At 40.4% G+C, this 15,864-nt stretch overlaps 1 protein-coding gene across 1 annotated transcript in view; it reads left to right on the forward strand.

Moving 5' to 3' along the window:
* The first annotated feature begins 2,590 nt into the window (after positions 1–2,590).
* LOC138090614 (CD166 antigen-like) overlaps positions 2,591–15,864 on the forward strand; it is a 163,219-nt gene continuing 149,945 nt past the window's right edge. The window contains exon 1 of the mRNA XM_068986336.1: positions 2,591–2,663. Within this exon, the coding sequence (XP_068842437.1) occupies positions 2,591–2,663 (73 nt within the window). The remainder of the gene's footprint in view (positions 2,664–15,864) is intronic.

A 15,864-nucleotide genomic window follows, 5' to 3' on the forward strand; every position in this document is an offset into this window, starting at 1 on the left:
CTGATTGCTCCCTACAGCCCAAGCTCCTTCTACTGTGCCTAGCCAACTATTTGTGCAATTTCATTTAAACATGGGAGCAATCTCACAAGGCTGGCACTATTGCTATCACTTTTTACAAGTAAGGAAACTGAGGCTTAGAGAGGGTGAGTTCATCAAGATCATGCAGCTGATAAATGTCAAACTGAAATCAAACACTGTGCCTTTTGCAGATCCACTTTTTTAACAATTATGCTATATTAACTCTCATTCCAAAATAAAGGGGATCAGACAGAGAGAGTGGAGAGGGAGAGGGGTCCAGGTTAAATATATAGTTAGGATGATTTGTCCCTGTAAAGCTACTTAGAACTGCTGTTAAAAGGGAAACAATTCCCTAAACGATTTCTACAGGATCCCATCGGAATGCTAGCAATGCAGTCAAACTTAATTCATGGAATACTGAATTAAAAGGTGTTTGCCTTATAGCATTTGCCTTCTTGTAGGTCCATAGGTGAAAATGAGATGTTCATGTTAAAACCAAGAGGGAGAAACTACTTATTTAGAGAGAAAAAAATACAAGAACTCTAGAATACTGTGAATGTAATGTAAGGAAAACCAAGAAGACAAGACTGGCAGACTTTATCATAAAAATCACAGCGGAAGAGGGAGCTTAGAGATTTCAGCATGAAAAGAAGAAGAATTCAAAGACTTGTGCATGCACACGCGACAGTGCTCCCGCTTGTTTTATTTCTCCTCCCACCAACTCCCCTCATCCCCATCTAGCTGGTGACTCAAGCCTTCTGATGAAAGAGCGCAGTATGTGAAGATTGCTAGTTGACATTCCCTTCTGGAGACTAGGGTGACCCTGTGATGCACGGAAGGCTATTCAATGCCTTGGCGAAGTGGTTCTGGGACCAAGATTTTATTATGCTTCGTGGATGTGAGTTGTGATCCCACATCCCGGATTTAGAGCCACTAAGGGCTTCGATAGCTCCACCCAGGTGTTCTAGAGGAAAATATTCCTTCATGCTCTCTGCCTGATCTGAAAGCAACACAGCTTCCTAATGTTCCGCCTGGGAGGTGGTTCAATCTTTAGAAATTCCCGGAGAAGCCTGTCCATCTATCCAGATGCCGGGCTTTCCGAAACGGAAAAGAAGCTTGGCTGTTAAGAGTAACTTGAAGATTTCTGTTTGCAACTTAAAGTCGCCGCTTAGTTCAAAATAAAAAAGACACACGCTCTGGCTTTTGCAGATATTGGGAAAATCTGTGTGACGAAGTATGGATCTAGAAATCCTTGATTTAATTTCCCCAGGGAAAGAGTAAATATTTTCTATTTGCAACTGGGCAGTCGACTCAAGTGATCTGCCTGCAAAAGGTGTGTGCGAGAAGGGCACGTGGCGGGGGGTGGGGGGCGGTTAGAAGGAGGACTCAGCCTAATGAGTTGCTCCCCCAACCCCGCCGATCAGTAGCTGTTCATTTTAACTTCTCGGAGGCAAGATCCCACCCTAGCTACCTCCTCCAGCCCCTTCCTCCCTCTTTTGCCCGCCCCCCCCAACTTGGATCCAAAGTTGAGAGTCCCTGGCGAAGTCCGTACCCCCACCTCCCTGCCCTACTACTCCCTTTGCAGAAGAAGCAGGCTGATATATCACGGCCGAGAAGTCCCTGAGGAGTGAGCCAGTGAACAGGCGTCTGGGGGCAAAAAAGGGCAATCTGAACCGCTGCGAAGCTGCGTGGGCAGTGTGAAGTGAGAGTAGGTCTGAACAGAGTTCTGGTAACAACACTGCAAGTGGCGGTCTTGGAGGCCCTACCGAGAGCCGGCTGCTTCTGGATCCGCTTCCTATTGGCGGGCGTGGCCCCGGGGCGGAGCCACTAAAATACCCCGCCCACTTGGGGCTGCAAGACGCCGCGCGCGCGACTTCCCAGAGGAGTTCCAGATTCGGCCTCAGTCTGGGACTTGGTCCTGCAGCGCCTCTAGGCTGCGGATCCCGCTCCTACCACCTGCGCTTGGCTCTACCTCCTGCGAAGCGGGGAGCTGAGAGGAGAGAGGGAGGAGGCGAAGGGAGGAGGAGAGCGGCAGCTTACACACGCCTTCCAGTCCCTCCACTCAGAGCAGCCCAGAGACCGCCGCTGGCGCCGCTGCTATCGCTGCCGCTGCTATCGCTGCCACCGCCGCTGCCACCTGAGGAGACCGCCTGGACCTGTCGGCCCTCGGTTGCCACCCCCGGCAGTTCTTTCCTAACACCGGGCTTTTTATGCACACTGCCACTACCATTATTATTCCAAGAGAAAGAAAACAACGGACCCGCTAAAAAGAACCACGTATACCTTTCCGAATTACTCAAGTGTCTCCCGGGAAGAGAGGGTCGCCGGCGCCGGGAGGAGCAGCCAAAGGGGCCGAGGGCGGGTGTCGTAGGGGAGGCGGGAGGAGTTGGGCCACTGCGTGGTGGAAAGTTGCGGGCGGCGGAGACGGGAAGGTGCAGCGCCACAAGCCCAGAGGGCAGTGTGTCAGAGAGAAGCCTCTGCCCCCAGCGTCCGGAGCGCGACCGCGCGGGGCCGGGGACGACGCCCCCTCCTGCGGCGCGGACTCTGTCGGTGGTCCCCGAGGAGGAGGAATATGGCTCCGAAGGCGGCCCCCTCCTGCCGTCTGGTCTTCTGCCTCTTGATCTCCGCTGCTGTTCTTAGGCCAGGTAAGAACAGGGGCCTCGGAGCAGCCCCAGGGCGGCCTGGACCGGGGGGGCAGCTTCCTAGGTCCCGGGCCCGGGCCTCGCGCCCTCCACCCCCGTGGGCGGCGCGCCCAGGCGGATGGGGGAGGTAAGGGACCGGTGGTGCGCGCACAGAGCTGGCCCTAGGTTCCCTCACCTGTGCCGCACGTTTGAGTTCGGTCGGTTGGCTCAAGTTGGGGCAGCGACTGGGGGCACTGGATAAATCTCCAGGAAGTTTGGGTGCGGCCAGGGTCGGGGCTTCAGGGGGCCCGCAGGCAGGATTCGTCTGGTCCTCTCCCCTTCCCCCATGCGGCTCCCGCCTGGGTGGCGGGCTCTCGCCCTCAGACAACCCCTCGGGTATCAAAGTCCACGTCACTGCGCTCTGGGCAGTTTTCCTTTCGCTTAGCTCTCAGAGGCAATAACTCGCACTTTTTCGTGATAATTCCCCTGGTAACTTCCCCTGGGTGAGAGGTGAAGAAAGGAAGGGAGGGGTTTCCTCTTTGGAACCGCTGAAAAGCTCCGGCCGCGGCTTGGAAGCCCCTTCCTCCATTGTCTGGGTGGGTTGTGAGGGTGGGGGTGACGGCGGGCAAAGGACGCAGCCTGGACTGGAATCCGCAGCCAGGTCTGTGCGTCCTTAGTGAGGCGGCTGAGGATTGGTCAGGACCCGTGATCCGACCTCAGTTTTCAGTTCTGTATTGAGACTCACAAGGAAAAAAAAAAAAAAAAAACCCAACAACTAATATATGTCGCCTGGGAATCCCTTTCCTCGCCCTTAGGGACGTCCCCTGGTGCTGTCATCCTCGAGACCCGCTGGGTGGCTGACAGGAGTTGATCCTCACAGGGCGTTCCGCGTGCTCGCAGTCGCTTGACAGGGCAGCCAGTTATTTTTTTCCTTTGACTTGAGGATTTGGGGGGACATTCTTTTCTCCCTTTGAAGTTTTGATCTGTAGCCCCTCCTAGACAGTTGAAGATAAAACTCCTACTTCCTGTTATTCCGGCTTCTGTTTGTCCTCTTGCTCCTTGCTTTAGTTTTTATCAAAGGAAAACTCACTTGCTTTTCTCATCTTTTATTTCTGCACATACCTTTAGTTGTTGGCAAGCTCAGGTCAAAGCAGAGGTTTGAAAGCCTCTGGATCTCTCCCAGGAAAGGAGGGGAGAGTGAGGCTGGGGGTTAGAGCCTGAAGATCCCTGGTGTTGGTGAACTACCACCGCTGTGTGTGTTAAGTGGAGGTGGTACGCGGGAGGTGGGTGCCCTCCCCAGATCTGGTCTCTTTTAAAGTTACATTTCTAGTTGAGGTAATGAGCTCACCTGCTGTTCTGAGGCGAGAGAAAGAGGGGTCTGTGACAGATCGCCGGCTCTGGGGCTGGGAGTGTGAAGCGAGAGTTGAACCGGATTGAAAGCTGGTGGGGTGGGGCGAAAACACCTGAGAAGGAGGAAGGGGAGAGCCCCTTGGGTCAGGCACTGTACAGATCTCACTTTTTCCAGATCCCAGTGTCCGGTGTGGGAAGGAAGGGCACTCACTCAGAAGCCGAGGGGAGAGCAGGGAGCGCGAGGGTGCTGTAATTTGTAAAATGCAAAGATCCACAAGCCTACAGTTGGCTTTAACCCCCTCGCCACCTTAAGAGTTTAAGACTCACCTACACCCCCCACCCCCGGACCACACGCACAAGCCCAGTTTCCTTTTCAGTGCTGGAATTTATTTTCAGTTGGGCCATCTCGGAGGACAGGTTTTTCCGCACTTGTAACTGCTAAAAAGGGAGAGGTTCCTCTTTCGGATCTTGGGGCGACTCTTTTGGCGCAGCAAGCTCGCGTTTCTCTCCGACAACCAACTGCGTGCTTCCAGCCAGCCCGGGAGGGCTCCCTTACCGCTGCCTACCCGCGACTGATCTGCGGGTCGGAAGGCTCGGACCCTCAGATCTGCGCTTTCCTTGAATTTACCCGGCTGACGTATGCTCCAGATTCTCCGTATGGCATGTGTGTTTTGAAAGAAAGGATTATGACACTAAAACCGCCATGTCCAGACTCTGGACTCAAGTCTTGGACTGCAAGTGCACCTCCTTCGGATCCCTCAGCACAGCCGAGCCCGGTGGGGATGCAGTGCCAATAGCTGGCTTATTCAAAGGGACTAACTGACTGCCCCGCGTGCAGCCTTTCATTTCCGGAGCCGATTTGACAGTGTGTTCAGACCTAGAGTTTGTGAAACTGCCCCTGCAGGTCTTTCCGTCTATAGTCACTATATAGCATTGAAATCAATATGTTGTAGGCATGGTATGTAGTCTATTTTGAAGGGAGGAGGAGAATTATCTATGAACCTCGGAAAATGAATTCGGCGATAAAGGCGATGAAGTATGTGCTCAGCATCTGAGGGAGCAAGAATCTCATTATTCTTGTAGAAAGAGCGTCAGCCTGTGGTGACATTTTGTATTGCTTTTAAAAAGGCTTTCCTTGGTTATTTACAGGAAGGTGGGGTCCTGTAATTAACTATGCCTTCTCTTGGGTCATCTTTGTGCACTCCTCTCTGCAACGTTTCTGAATTGCTCACTGACATAAGGTTCATTCCAAAACATAAGCACCCTTGAAGCTCCCCCTCCCCCGCCCCCCAGTGAAATATTATGTTCGGAATGCATCTGTTTATCTCAACAGGCCTTGGGAAAAACACCAAATAATGTCCTTTCAGACTACCTGATGTGGGACTATTAAAATCTATAATTTCAAAACTGCAAACTGCTTAGAAGCCAGTAATATTGCTGTTTCCTTGATGATTTAATACAATAGCAATTGATAATTTAATGGGGCACTATTTAAAGTAAACTGCTTTCCTAGGTTTGTTTCAGGACCATTTACCTTCAGGCACTTGAGCAAGTCATTTCACCATCTTGGGCTTCAGTATCTGCATATATAAGGAAAAGGGTGGACTGAGACTCTGCTGAGAGCTCTGCCAGCTCAAAATTCTGTTTCTAATGACCTAAGGTAAAAAGCCCATTTAGGTAAGGCAGAGTCATTTTCCAATTGTATTTTTCTAATGCTTTCAGACAGTCTGGACAGACACAATTCCTATAAATTCTATTACTAGAAAAATGTGAGTGGCTCCCAGTTGCTAGTTTTCCATCTTTTTTCCTTCTTTATAAACTCATATCTTGTGCTTATTCCTCTGGGCCTGAATCAGACCATTAAAAAATATATAATAGAATTAGTCTCCCATTCTCCTGGTAAAAGGGATCCCAACAGTCAGAAAAGGCTTTAGGTCATTAAAAAACAAACAAACAAACAAAAAAACAGAGAAACAGAAAAACCCTTTTGCAGCCCATCCCTTCTGGAAGACTGGCTGTATTTAATCTTCATATATAGTTCCTAGAATAAAATGTAAGTCATGGTTTATGCTAATATGTTCAAAGTCTTATATATACACATTAAAAATGATCCTAAACAAACTTGATTTGCTTCATGGTTGTATGTACAATACAGAAGGAAATAGAATATAAAATAATGCTTTTGTGTCATTTTGAAATCTGTAGAAATCCAAAATATTTTTATGACTAGATTCTAAACTTTTTCTGACTATTTAGAAAATCTAAACTAGCTTGTCTTTAAAAATAGAAATTTAGAAGAAATGCTTCTCTATTGTTGACTTATTAAAAAGAAAAAAAATCAACAAAACCCTACTTTTAGACTCCTAAAAGTTAACAAAAAATTCTTTATATTGGTATTAGTACTCATGTGTCCAGTTTGTAGCTATGCTGCATAAGAATTTTGTAACCTTGAGGAAGTTATTTTTCTACTTCTTTTTATTTCCCATCTGTAAAATTATCTCCCTGTGTAGCGCATCATTCTGATTTTGGTGAGATTAGTAACCCTTGCTCAGCATTTTGAATTTTTCAAGTAAAACATGCTATATTAAGACTTTTATTATATACTTAATAGGGTAACACTTTTAAATTTATTCCACTTATCACTTTGACCTTTTTATTAAAAGCAGGCAAAAATGTTTTCTTTTTTTCCCCTTTTTACCCGCAAGTTTTCATGACACTAAATACAGGCCTTTGTAAAACCAAGCACTAAGTTGTCAGCATTACTTAGTGTAAGATAGCAGCTTTTTGTCATATAGTATTTTAAATGATTTATAATCACCTTGTTTTATATTCCTAAACACACCTCTTTTTGTTCTAGTCATCTATTTCACATAAAGCGTCATCAAAGAGTTCTAGCTCTCTGGAACAATTCAGTCAAGTAGACACATGCAATGTGTATCTCAAATATACAAGAAAGCAACATAGGTGCAGCTATGATAAAAGAGTAACTCTGTGCCTGTGTGTATACACAGAAACTTTAATTTCCTTCAAATTGTTAATTTTATTCTTGTTAGATTTTCACAAAGGTCCATTTTATTTCTCACACATGATTTTATATAGCATATTAAGAATTCAGCTAACTTATTGGAATACTAAAGAAAATTTTCTTGGAAGTGGTAAGTGATAAATTAATGTTTATTTGATTATTACTTTTGGATATCAGCTCCTTTTTATTTTCAATACAGATTGAAAAAGACCAGAAAAATGTCCATTTATATTTCTCATTACATTTTTATTAGGGCAGAAGTTTCTTTTTCCTGTGGAGAACAAAGTCAAGACTAAAATATATCTAAAAAAAGGATATTATTGGCTTTTGATAAGGTTAAATCCTACAGTTATTACAAGTATCCCTATAGTGTACAAAATATGATCATATATTTGTAGTTACTGATATTTTCATCCAGCTGATTTCTCTATTTAGATAAGAAAATTTATGTTCTCTCCCCCGAACGTATTAGACAGAATACCATATATATTTCAGCTAGGACTAGTTCCAAATGTGCTGTAGTATTCAGTAATTGTTTAATGGTAACCTATTATCAGATCCCATTATTGTAGTGTATGTTCCAAGAATGAAATTAGCTTTTAGTGCTTCCTCTTTTATTTATCCAGTCAGTTCCCAATTATCCATTCTATTCAAGGGGCAATCAGAGTTGTGCAAAATCCAAAAATTTCTAATCAAAGGATTACATAATTCAACTTTGAGTTGAGGTACTTCAATGAACATGACTATGTCTGACCTTCTAAGAATTCATAGTATTGCAATATAATGAAATGAAATTGTGGGAGAAAAGTCTAATCAGAAATTAGACAGCTGTCCAGTTTCTCTGGCTTGCTTCCCTGCATTTTTACTCCCTAAAACTCTGTTCTCTGTCACTCCATGACCCATACATCATGGTAGATCCAAGACACTCCTGGATTATGCCTGGTTTATTCAATTATTAATGGTACCCTTTCACTCTCATGAGTGCAGTTTGGATGGCAAATTATATGGTCACAATAATTATTAATGACTTGACTGTCTATGTGTCCGTCTTAGAATACTTGTTAGAATAGTACAGTTAAGGCATTCCTCATCCTGACACACTGCTTATTTCTAACCTTTTTAATTTAAGTATCAGCTACAGTGAAGTATCAATAAGGGGTTATATGTTTCTTTAATGTCAAGTTCGACAGAGACACAAGGTTATGGCTGGAACCCCAGAATATTGTAGTATGTGTGAAACATTAAGGATTCCATGGATTGGAGTGGAAATCAAATCGACCTGAGATGCTAAGAGAGTAGTGGTGTTTGAAATTCACCTGAAAGCTATACTTAGCCGTGGAGTTATCTAGGGAAGGCCTATTTCAATTTGATTCTGAAATCCTTTCTTAGCCAGCTGCACAATTCTCATTCTTTTCTTCTGTAAAGTTTCTCAGTAGCTCCACTGTCAATTTCGATCTAAAAATAAATTACCAAGGATATCTATACAATTGAAGGAGGGTTTCAAGTCTTTTTGTATATGTGAGCTACAGTTGTATCAGATATGGTGACCTGACTTGCAACAGCCAACAACATGGCCAGGACAGTCAGTGTCAAGACTGACTATTCCTAATTGGTCACTCACAGATTGTTTCGTTCATCTGTCTCTGAGGGTCTCAGATATTCAGAAAACTCCAAAAGCAAATGGAGGTAGGAAACATGAGAGAGTATTATCTAAGCACACAGTTAAAGGGTGCCATAGATTTGTCCTTATTAATAGGATAGATTGAAGGGAGAGGGCCTTGGACACTGTGGCTAAAACTCTTATCAGCATATTCATATGTACTTTCCTTAACAGTTGAGAGGTTTCTGGGTATAAAATTTACCTAGCTCCAAATCAAGCCGAAAACGAAAAGAAGTCTTGCTACTCTTATTAAAATTTTGAACCACAGTGTGTCAGTTCACTATGTCACATAATAAAGTACTCTATAATATAATGGTTTAAAACAGCAACTGTCTTATGTAGTTCATTGTTTTTCAGTTTGGCGATTTAGACTAAACATTTGAGTGCTTTTCTGGTTTTAGTTCCATATCATTTTACTGTAGTCTGCTGTGGGTCACCCTATGTAGCTTTGTGTTTGGGATTTAACTGGTTGTTGTTCAAGAAAAATTAATTATTTTCCATAGTCTTTCATTTTCTGATTAGCTTCCATAGGCTAGTTCTCTTGATGGAAGCCAGATTCTGAGGGAAGGCAGAAGTTGCAAGTCTTCTGGAAAACCATTCTGCTACATTCTATTTGTAAAGACAAATTTCAAGCCCAGCTCAAATTCAGGGATGGGGAAATCATCTCCGTTTATTGAATGGAAGGAGCTAAAAATCACTTTGATAAAGAGGTTGATAAAGACCAGGAGAGAGGGTTAGTATTATTTTTGCAATGAGTCTGCCTCTCACAATAGTAGTGAGGGGTGTGGCAGTAGCAGGGATCCTTCCTACAGATCCTTAACTCCATATCCACAGTTTACACCCTTCTTTTCCAGATTAGGCATAAAATATTATAGGGGCTCATATATTGTAGAGCAGTGTCCAATAAGAATACTGTTGCCCACTGTTCAAACTTAATTTTCCCCTGGAATAAAATTATGCCAAGTTTAATCTGTGTATGTGTATGTGGAGAGAGAGACTGAAGAGTTAAAGGCATACAATTCATGATCAGAAGCTAAAATGTGATAGAAGAGAGGTTACTGGGAAACTGAGGTGTCTTAGACTTCTGTCTTGTTCAGTTCTTCTATTTAACAGCTAAGATAGAGGAAGATACAGGTAAAGAGAAGTAAAATTCAAAAGAAACTTAAACACCATTTTTGGGACAACAATGGTTTTAGTTTGATGTATGTTTAGACCCATAGGTTCAAGGTTTTAGAGCTATGAAGAACCTTAAAAGTACTTAGCTACTTGCCTAAGATCATATAACCAAGCCAAAATTAATTAAAACTCTTGTCAATTAACCATTCAACATATATATTGCTAAATCACTTCAGTCATTCTGACTCTGTGCGATCCCATAGACGGCAGCCCACCAGGCTCCCCCGTCCCTGGGATTCTCCAGGCAAGAGTACTGGAGTGGGTTGCCATTTCCTTCTCCAATGCATGAAAGTGAAAAGTGAAAGTGAAGTTGCTCAGTCGTGTCCGACCCTCAGCGACCCCATGGACTGCAGCCCTCCAGGCTCCTCCGTCTATGGGATTTTCCAGGCAAGAGTACTGGAGAGGGGTGCCAGCATTCAAATTGTGTTCAGTATGTGCAAAGCATTGAGCTTGGTGCTCGGGATACAGTAATAAACTAGCTACTAAATAGCCAAGTCTTTCATGTCAAGAAATTATGTTCTCTCTGGGAAACAGACATAAGTCAACTAATTATATAATTATTGGATAGAACTTTCGCTAAGTAGTACAAGGATGCATAAAGAATATTTTACATTAGTGTGGCCAAATTTGGTCTGGAGGTTAGGAAAACAAATCAGAAAGGTTCTTTCAGGAAGTGATATCTAAAGTTGAGAGATAATTAAGCAGATGATATGAACTGAAGGAATGAGATAAGTGAATACACTAAGGAGAAGGAATATGGTTCTCACTCCTGGAGGTAAGCAGGAATTCCTTGATGTTGTTCAAATTCTTTTTTGTAATTTCCCTAATTTACTTACCAGTTGTGAGGTTCAGCAGAGGATCTCTTTGACTTTATTCAAATTCTTGTATACTAATACATATTTGCGTGCGTACTTTCTCCACTTTAAAAATACCTAGGGGGAACATACTCTACATACCATTTTGTACTTTTCCTTTTTCATTTAGAAGCACATTTTGGAGAATAAAAGAATATCTAATATCAGCACATCTCTACCTCATTTTTTCACATGGTATATTGGAGTTTATTGTGCATACCACAATTAACCATTTCCCCAGTTCTTGGAAATGTAGATTTTTTCCTAATCTTTATTACAAACAGTGTGGTAGTAGACATTTTAATACTGGTTCTCGTTCATAAGATCAATTATGTTGGCAGCAACATATCATAGAAGTGAAATTGCTAAGTCAAAGAGTATATGTATTTTACATTTAGAAAGAGATTCTATTAATAATTACAGTTCAAATAATATATATTGAATTGTATACTTAAAAGTTGCCGAGGAAGTAGATCTTAAAAGTTTTCATCACAGAAAATAATTGTAACCGTGTTTGGAGATGATGGTTAACTAAACTTATTGTGCTGGATGGTTTTTGCAATATATGCATCTATAAAATCATTATGTTGTACACCTAAAACAAATATATGTCAATTATGTCTCTATTTAAAAATGAAATATGTATCTTCGAGAAGTTTCCTCAGCAGCTCAGCAGTAAAGAATCTGCCTGCCAGTTCAGGAGCCTCAGAAGACTTGGGTTTCATGCCTGGGATTGGAAGATCCCCTGGAGGAGGACATGGCAACTCACTCCAATATTCTTGTCTGGAGAATCCCATGGACACAGGAGCCTAGAGGGCTGTAGTCCATAGTGTTGTGAAGAGTTGGACATGACTTAGCACACAGGGACATATCTTTAATCACAACAAAGGTCTACGCGGATGCACCGTACCCATACTTCTCTACTATAACTTTTAGAAAACCAGGATAATATGTTGATTCTTATTTATTTAGAGCTTGTGGGAAAAGTGAGAATTATAGGAATAATTGGCACACATCTTTATGTAAGGGAAAACTATAGACAGTTTGATGTCTAACTTGAATACACAGGAGTTGTTGTTTAGTTGTTAAGTTCTGTCTAACTCTTTTAACGACCCCATGAAATGTAGCTTGCCAGGCTGCTCTGTCCATGGGATTTCCCCGGCAAGAATCCTGGAGTGGGTTGCCATTTCCTCCTCCAGAAGATCTTCCCCACCCAGTGACCGAACCCACGTCTCCTGCATTGGCAGGTTGATTCTTTACCACTGAGCCACCTGGGAAGCCCCATTATACCGGAGGGTGTGTGCATGCTCAGTCATGACCATGGAGCCACAAATGCAGGAAAGAAGTGCATTTTTTATGAATTATTATCATTGCTATTTCCACATAAGATAGGTAACTTTTAGAACATAAACCATATAATCATAAGCCATATTTTTTTCCATTTTAGAAGCTTCATACTCTGTGGGATGAGATTAACTGAAACAGTGGATTAAGAGGGAGCAAGATGTGAACCTTAAGAGTAGTTGATAATGCTTTTCATCACACAAGTGGCTTCCAAGTAATCATGTTAGTTCATTGTGGATGCAATATACATTTGTGGGTGGTCTCACTAACGCCATTTTCTAAACCCTGTTTAATAAGTTTTACTAAACAGCCCTCATTGTAAGTAAACCATATTTTGAAAAGTTCTTCTAAGTTGTTTTAACAGGATTGTCAAAATTGGTTTTGAGCTGATAAAAATACCATCTTCCATAAGTTGATTAAAAATATCAGTGCAATTACGTATGTTTCACCCTATAATTTTTGGCCCAACTGTGGAAATGAGTAAAGTATAATTTTATAATTACTTTTATGTGGAGAAACCATAAAATATATACATGAAGTTTCCAACAAGTATATGCTGAAGATATATTTTTAAAAGGCAACAAATGCTCATAATGGACTTACTGTATGTACATACTATAATTTTATGAATAAAGCAATTTCTGCCTAGCATTTACTTTTAAATATTCAAACTTGTGGCCTTCATTTTATAGGCATTTATCTCTACCTGGTGATAGGTATGCCAGTTTCTAAGAAAAATGTTTATGTTGGTCATAAGGCATAGGTTTTATATTTTTGCATAGATGAGCAAAATATGAATAATGAATAATGCTTTTGATATCAGATCTAAGAGAAAAAATGTAATATATATTTGGATTTACCCTGTTGGATTAATCCTCTATGAAGCCCAACCCCAGTGTATCATAATCTAATTCTCAAATAGAAAATTTCCTTTAGAAATGACTGATTAGTATATGATAAAACGGCTTTTCTTATCATACTGGAATAGCAAATATATATATTTATTAAAACAAACTTGCATCAACTCAGCTGTTTTTCTCTTTGCTGATAAGAAGTATGTCTTCTTTTTAAAATAAATGATTACAAAGTAAAAAGAGTAGAGTTTCCAGGTATGGTTTGGAGGTTATCATTTTCTAGAAATGATCTTCAATATTGAGCTAAAAAGGATTTGAATTACCTGAGTAGTGATTTTGTGTGTGTGTGTGTGTGTGTGTGTGTGTGTGTGTATACACTGTGGCTATACCTCAGTGGTATTAAAAAATAATTGCTTAATTTTTGTAGACTGTCACTGCTTACAAACTTTACAGAATATCAATACATAGCATATATTCCATTGCACAAGAGCTCAAGAACTTGGGCTGTGGATCAGAACAATAGTGTGATTACTGTCTCTTGCCTTTATCTTCTCATTTGTAAAAAGAGGATTATGATACTATCAAGCCCATTTGATGTGAATATTCAAGAAGGTAATGAGGGCATAGTGCATGACTCAGTGCCTGGCACGAAGTGAACTCTCAACCAATAATAATCATTATGAATCACATTTTTCAGTATTCATAATATTATAATGTCAGTTTATTTGTAACAGAAAAATTTGTGAAATACCTCACTTTACTGGTTGGAAGATATATTTAGTTCCATTAAAGTACATTTTTGAGTTTCCATAACAAAATTGGAATTCATATTCTTATTAGGATGTATCATAGTCCCAATATCTGTCAAGTAACTTTTCAGTTTTATGAACTCAAGGAAAACAAAAGAAAAACACAAATTGAAAATTGCAGCCTTAAAATGTAATTTCCTGCAAACAAAAATCGTTAAAGATAAATAACACTTTGTAAAATTATAAAGAAATAAGCAATTTATAATATTATTCTTAGAAATTGATATTGCATATGTGCATCTATAATTTGAAAAGTATTAGAATTTAAAAAGGGAAAAGTTTTACAATATTATAATAGAGTTGTTTTGAAGATAAAATTATGATTTTAAATACAAGATGCATTTTCTCAACAATAATTCAATAGAGGGAGCTCCACTACTTTACTTTTGTGAGTACTGTAGGATGCTTCTATTTATTATGATTTTCTGGTGACCTCTAATTTAATAATGAAATTATTAAAAATCTATAATTTTCATATTAATGATATTTTTGAAATTGAACAATATCTTCCTCTTATTAATGGAATTCAAAAAGTGCTTCTGCAAATAATATATGTTTTAAAACCCTAGTTCTTAATTCTCTATATCCTTTGAATAATAAATCACAAGAGGAGATTGGAAAAGATTCTGATGCTGGGAGGGATTGGGGGCAGGAGAAGGGGACGACAGAGGATGAGATGGCTTGATGGCATCACTGACTCGATGGACATGAATCTGAGTGAACTCCGGGAGTTGGTGATGGATGGGGAGGCCTGGCATGCTGTGATGCATGGGGTCGCAAAGAGTCGGACATGACTGAACGACTGAACTGAACTGAGAGGAGATTAAAGTAGATGTACTCTTGAGAAACATACTTCAAATTAATACAGCAAAACATCAAAGGACAAGTTTATTTCCAGTGATAAAATAATGAATATTTTGATATTACTTCTGTGATATCTGTTAAATAAGACAGTTATATATTGTAATAGAAGAGGAAAAATGGCTGGTATTTTTCACACCCAGCCTAGATTTTTAACCAAGTGATTATAGATTTCTATGTGCAAATGGCCTATACTCCTGTCTTTCGCTCTTTTTTATTTTTCCAAATATCCCCTTGATTTAGATAGCTCCAACTATATTATTTTCAATCTAAGTTGAAATCTGTCACTTGTGTGTGACCCTGACAATTCATTTACCTTTTCTGGGGTTCACTTTTGTTATGGAAGTATTGTCTTATATGATTTCTAAGGTCTTAAAAATTCTAAGATTCAAAATTATACATTGATTTAGAATAATTTATATAGGTTTGAATCAGTAGTAATCAATAACTTTTACTGGAGGCCCAATTAAGAAAAAAGGTTTTTAAATGATGACTCTTATTTACTTTTTATTCAAAACAGAAATTATGAGTTCTACAGAAAATTGTCTGTACATAGACCTCCTAATTTATTTTATTTATTTATTTTATTTTTTAAAATATACATTTATTTATTTTAATTGGAAGCTAATTACTTTACAATATTGTATTGGCTTTGCCATACATCAACATGAATCCGCCACAGATCATTTATTTTTAAAATGCCATCAATTAAAGAAATGGCCCAGTAAGTGTAAGAATTGCCAACACAGAGACATCTTTTAAACATTTCTTAAATTAAAGTTAGATATGTGCTCTCATGGCAGTGCTAGTAGGGCAACCTGGGATTGAGGCCTATAACTTATTCATTATGGTTTTAAGCATTCTTTGAAGTAAGTGCTTGTTTAATTTAGCTTTCTTTCTGTTTAGAGTTTTGAGAGTCTGGCTTCTGGAGGCAAATTGAGTGGTTTTGAGACCTCGTCTCTACTCTTCACCTTCTTAGCTGGGTGACATTGGGAAAATTGTTTAATCCCTCTTCTGTAATAATGCATGCAGTAGGTACAAGCTCATTCAGTAGTGTAATTGTCAAATAATCTGCTCAGTCCATTGTTAATATTACTGAAATATTTAAACTCAGTTAATCTCCAACTTCCCCCAAACATGGTTATAAACCCAATTTACTCCCGCTAACATAACACATAAAAAAGAGAGGTCTCAGGTTGTTCAAAATTATAAAATTGACAGCTGGAGCTCCTCCCCAGTCCACCGTTTTTCTCTACTCAAGAAGTAGACTATGAATGACAGTGATATCATGT

The sequence above is a fragment of the Capricornis sumatraensis genome, chromosome 1 (assembly GCF_032405125.1).
Source record: "Capricornis sumatraensis isolate serow.1 chromosome 1, serow.2, whole genome shotgun sequence".
Taxonomy (NCBI): Eukaryota; Metazoa; Chordata; class Mammalia; order Artiodactyla; family Bovidae; genus Capricornis; species Capricornis sumatraensis.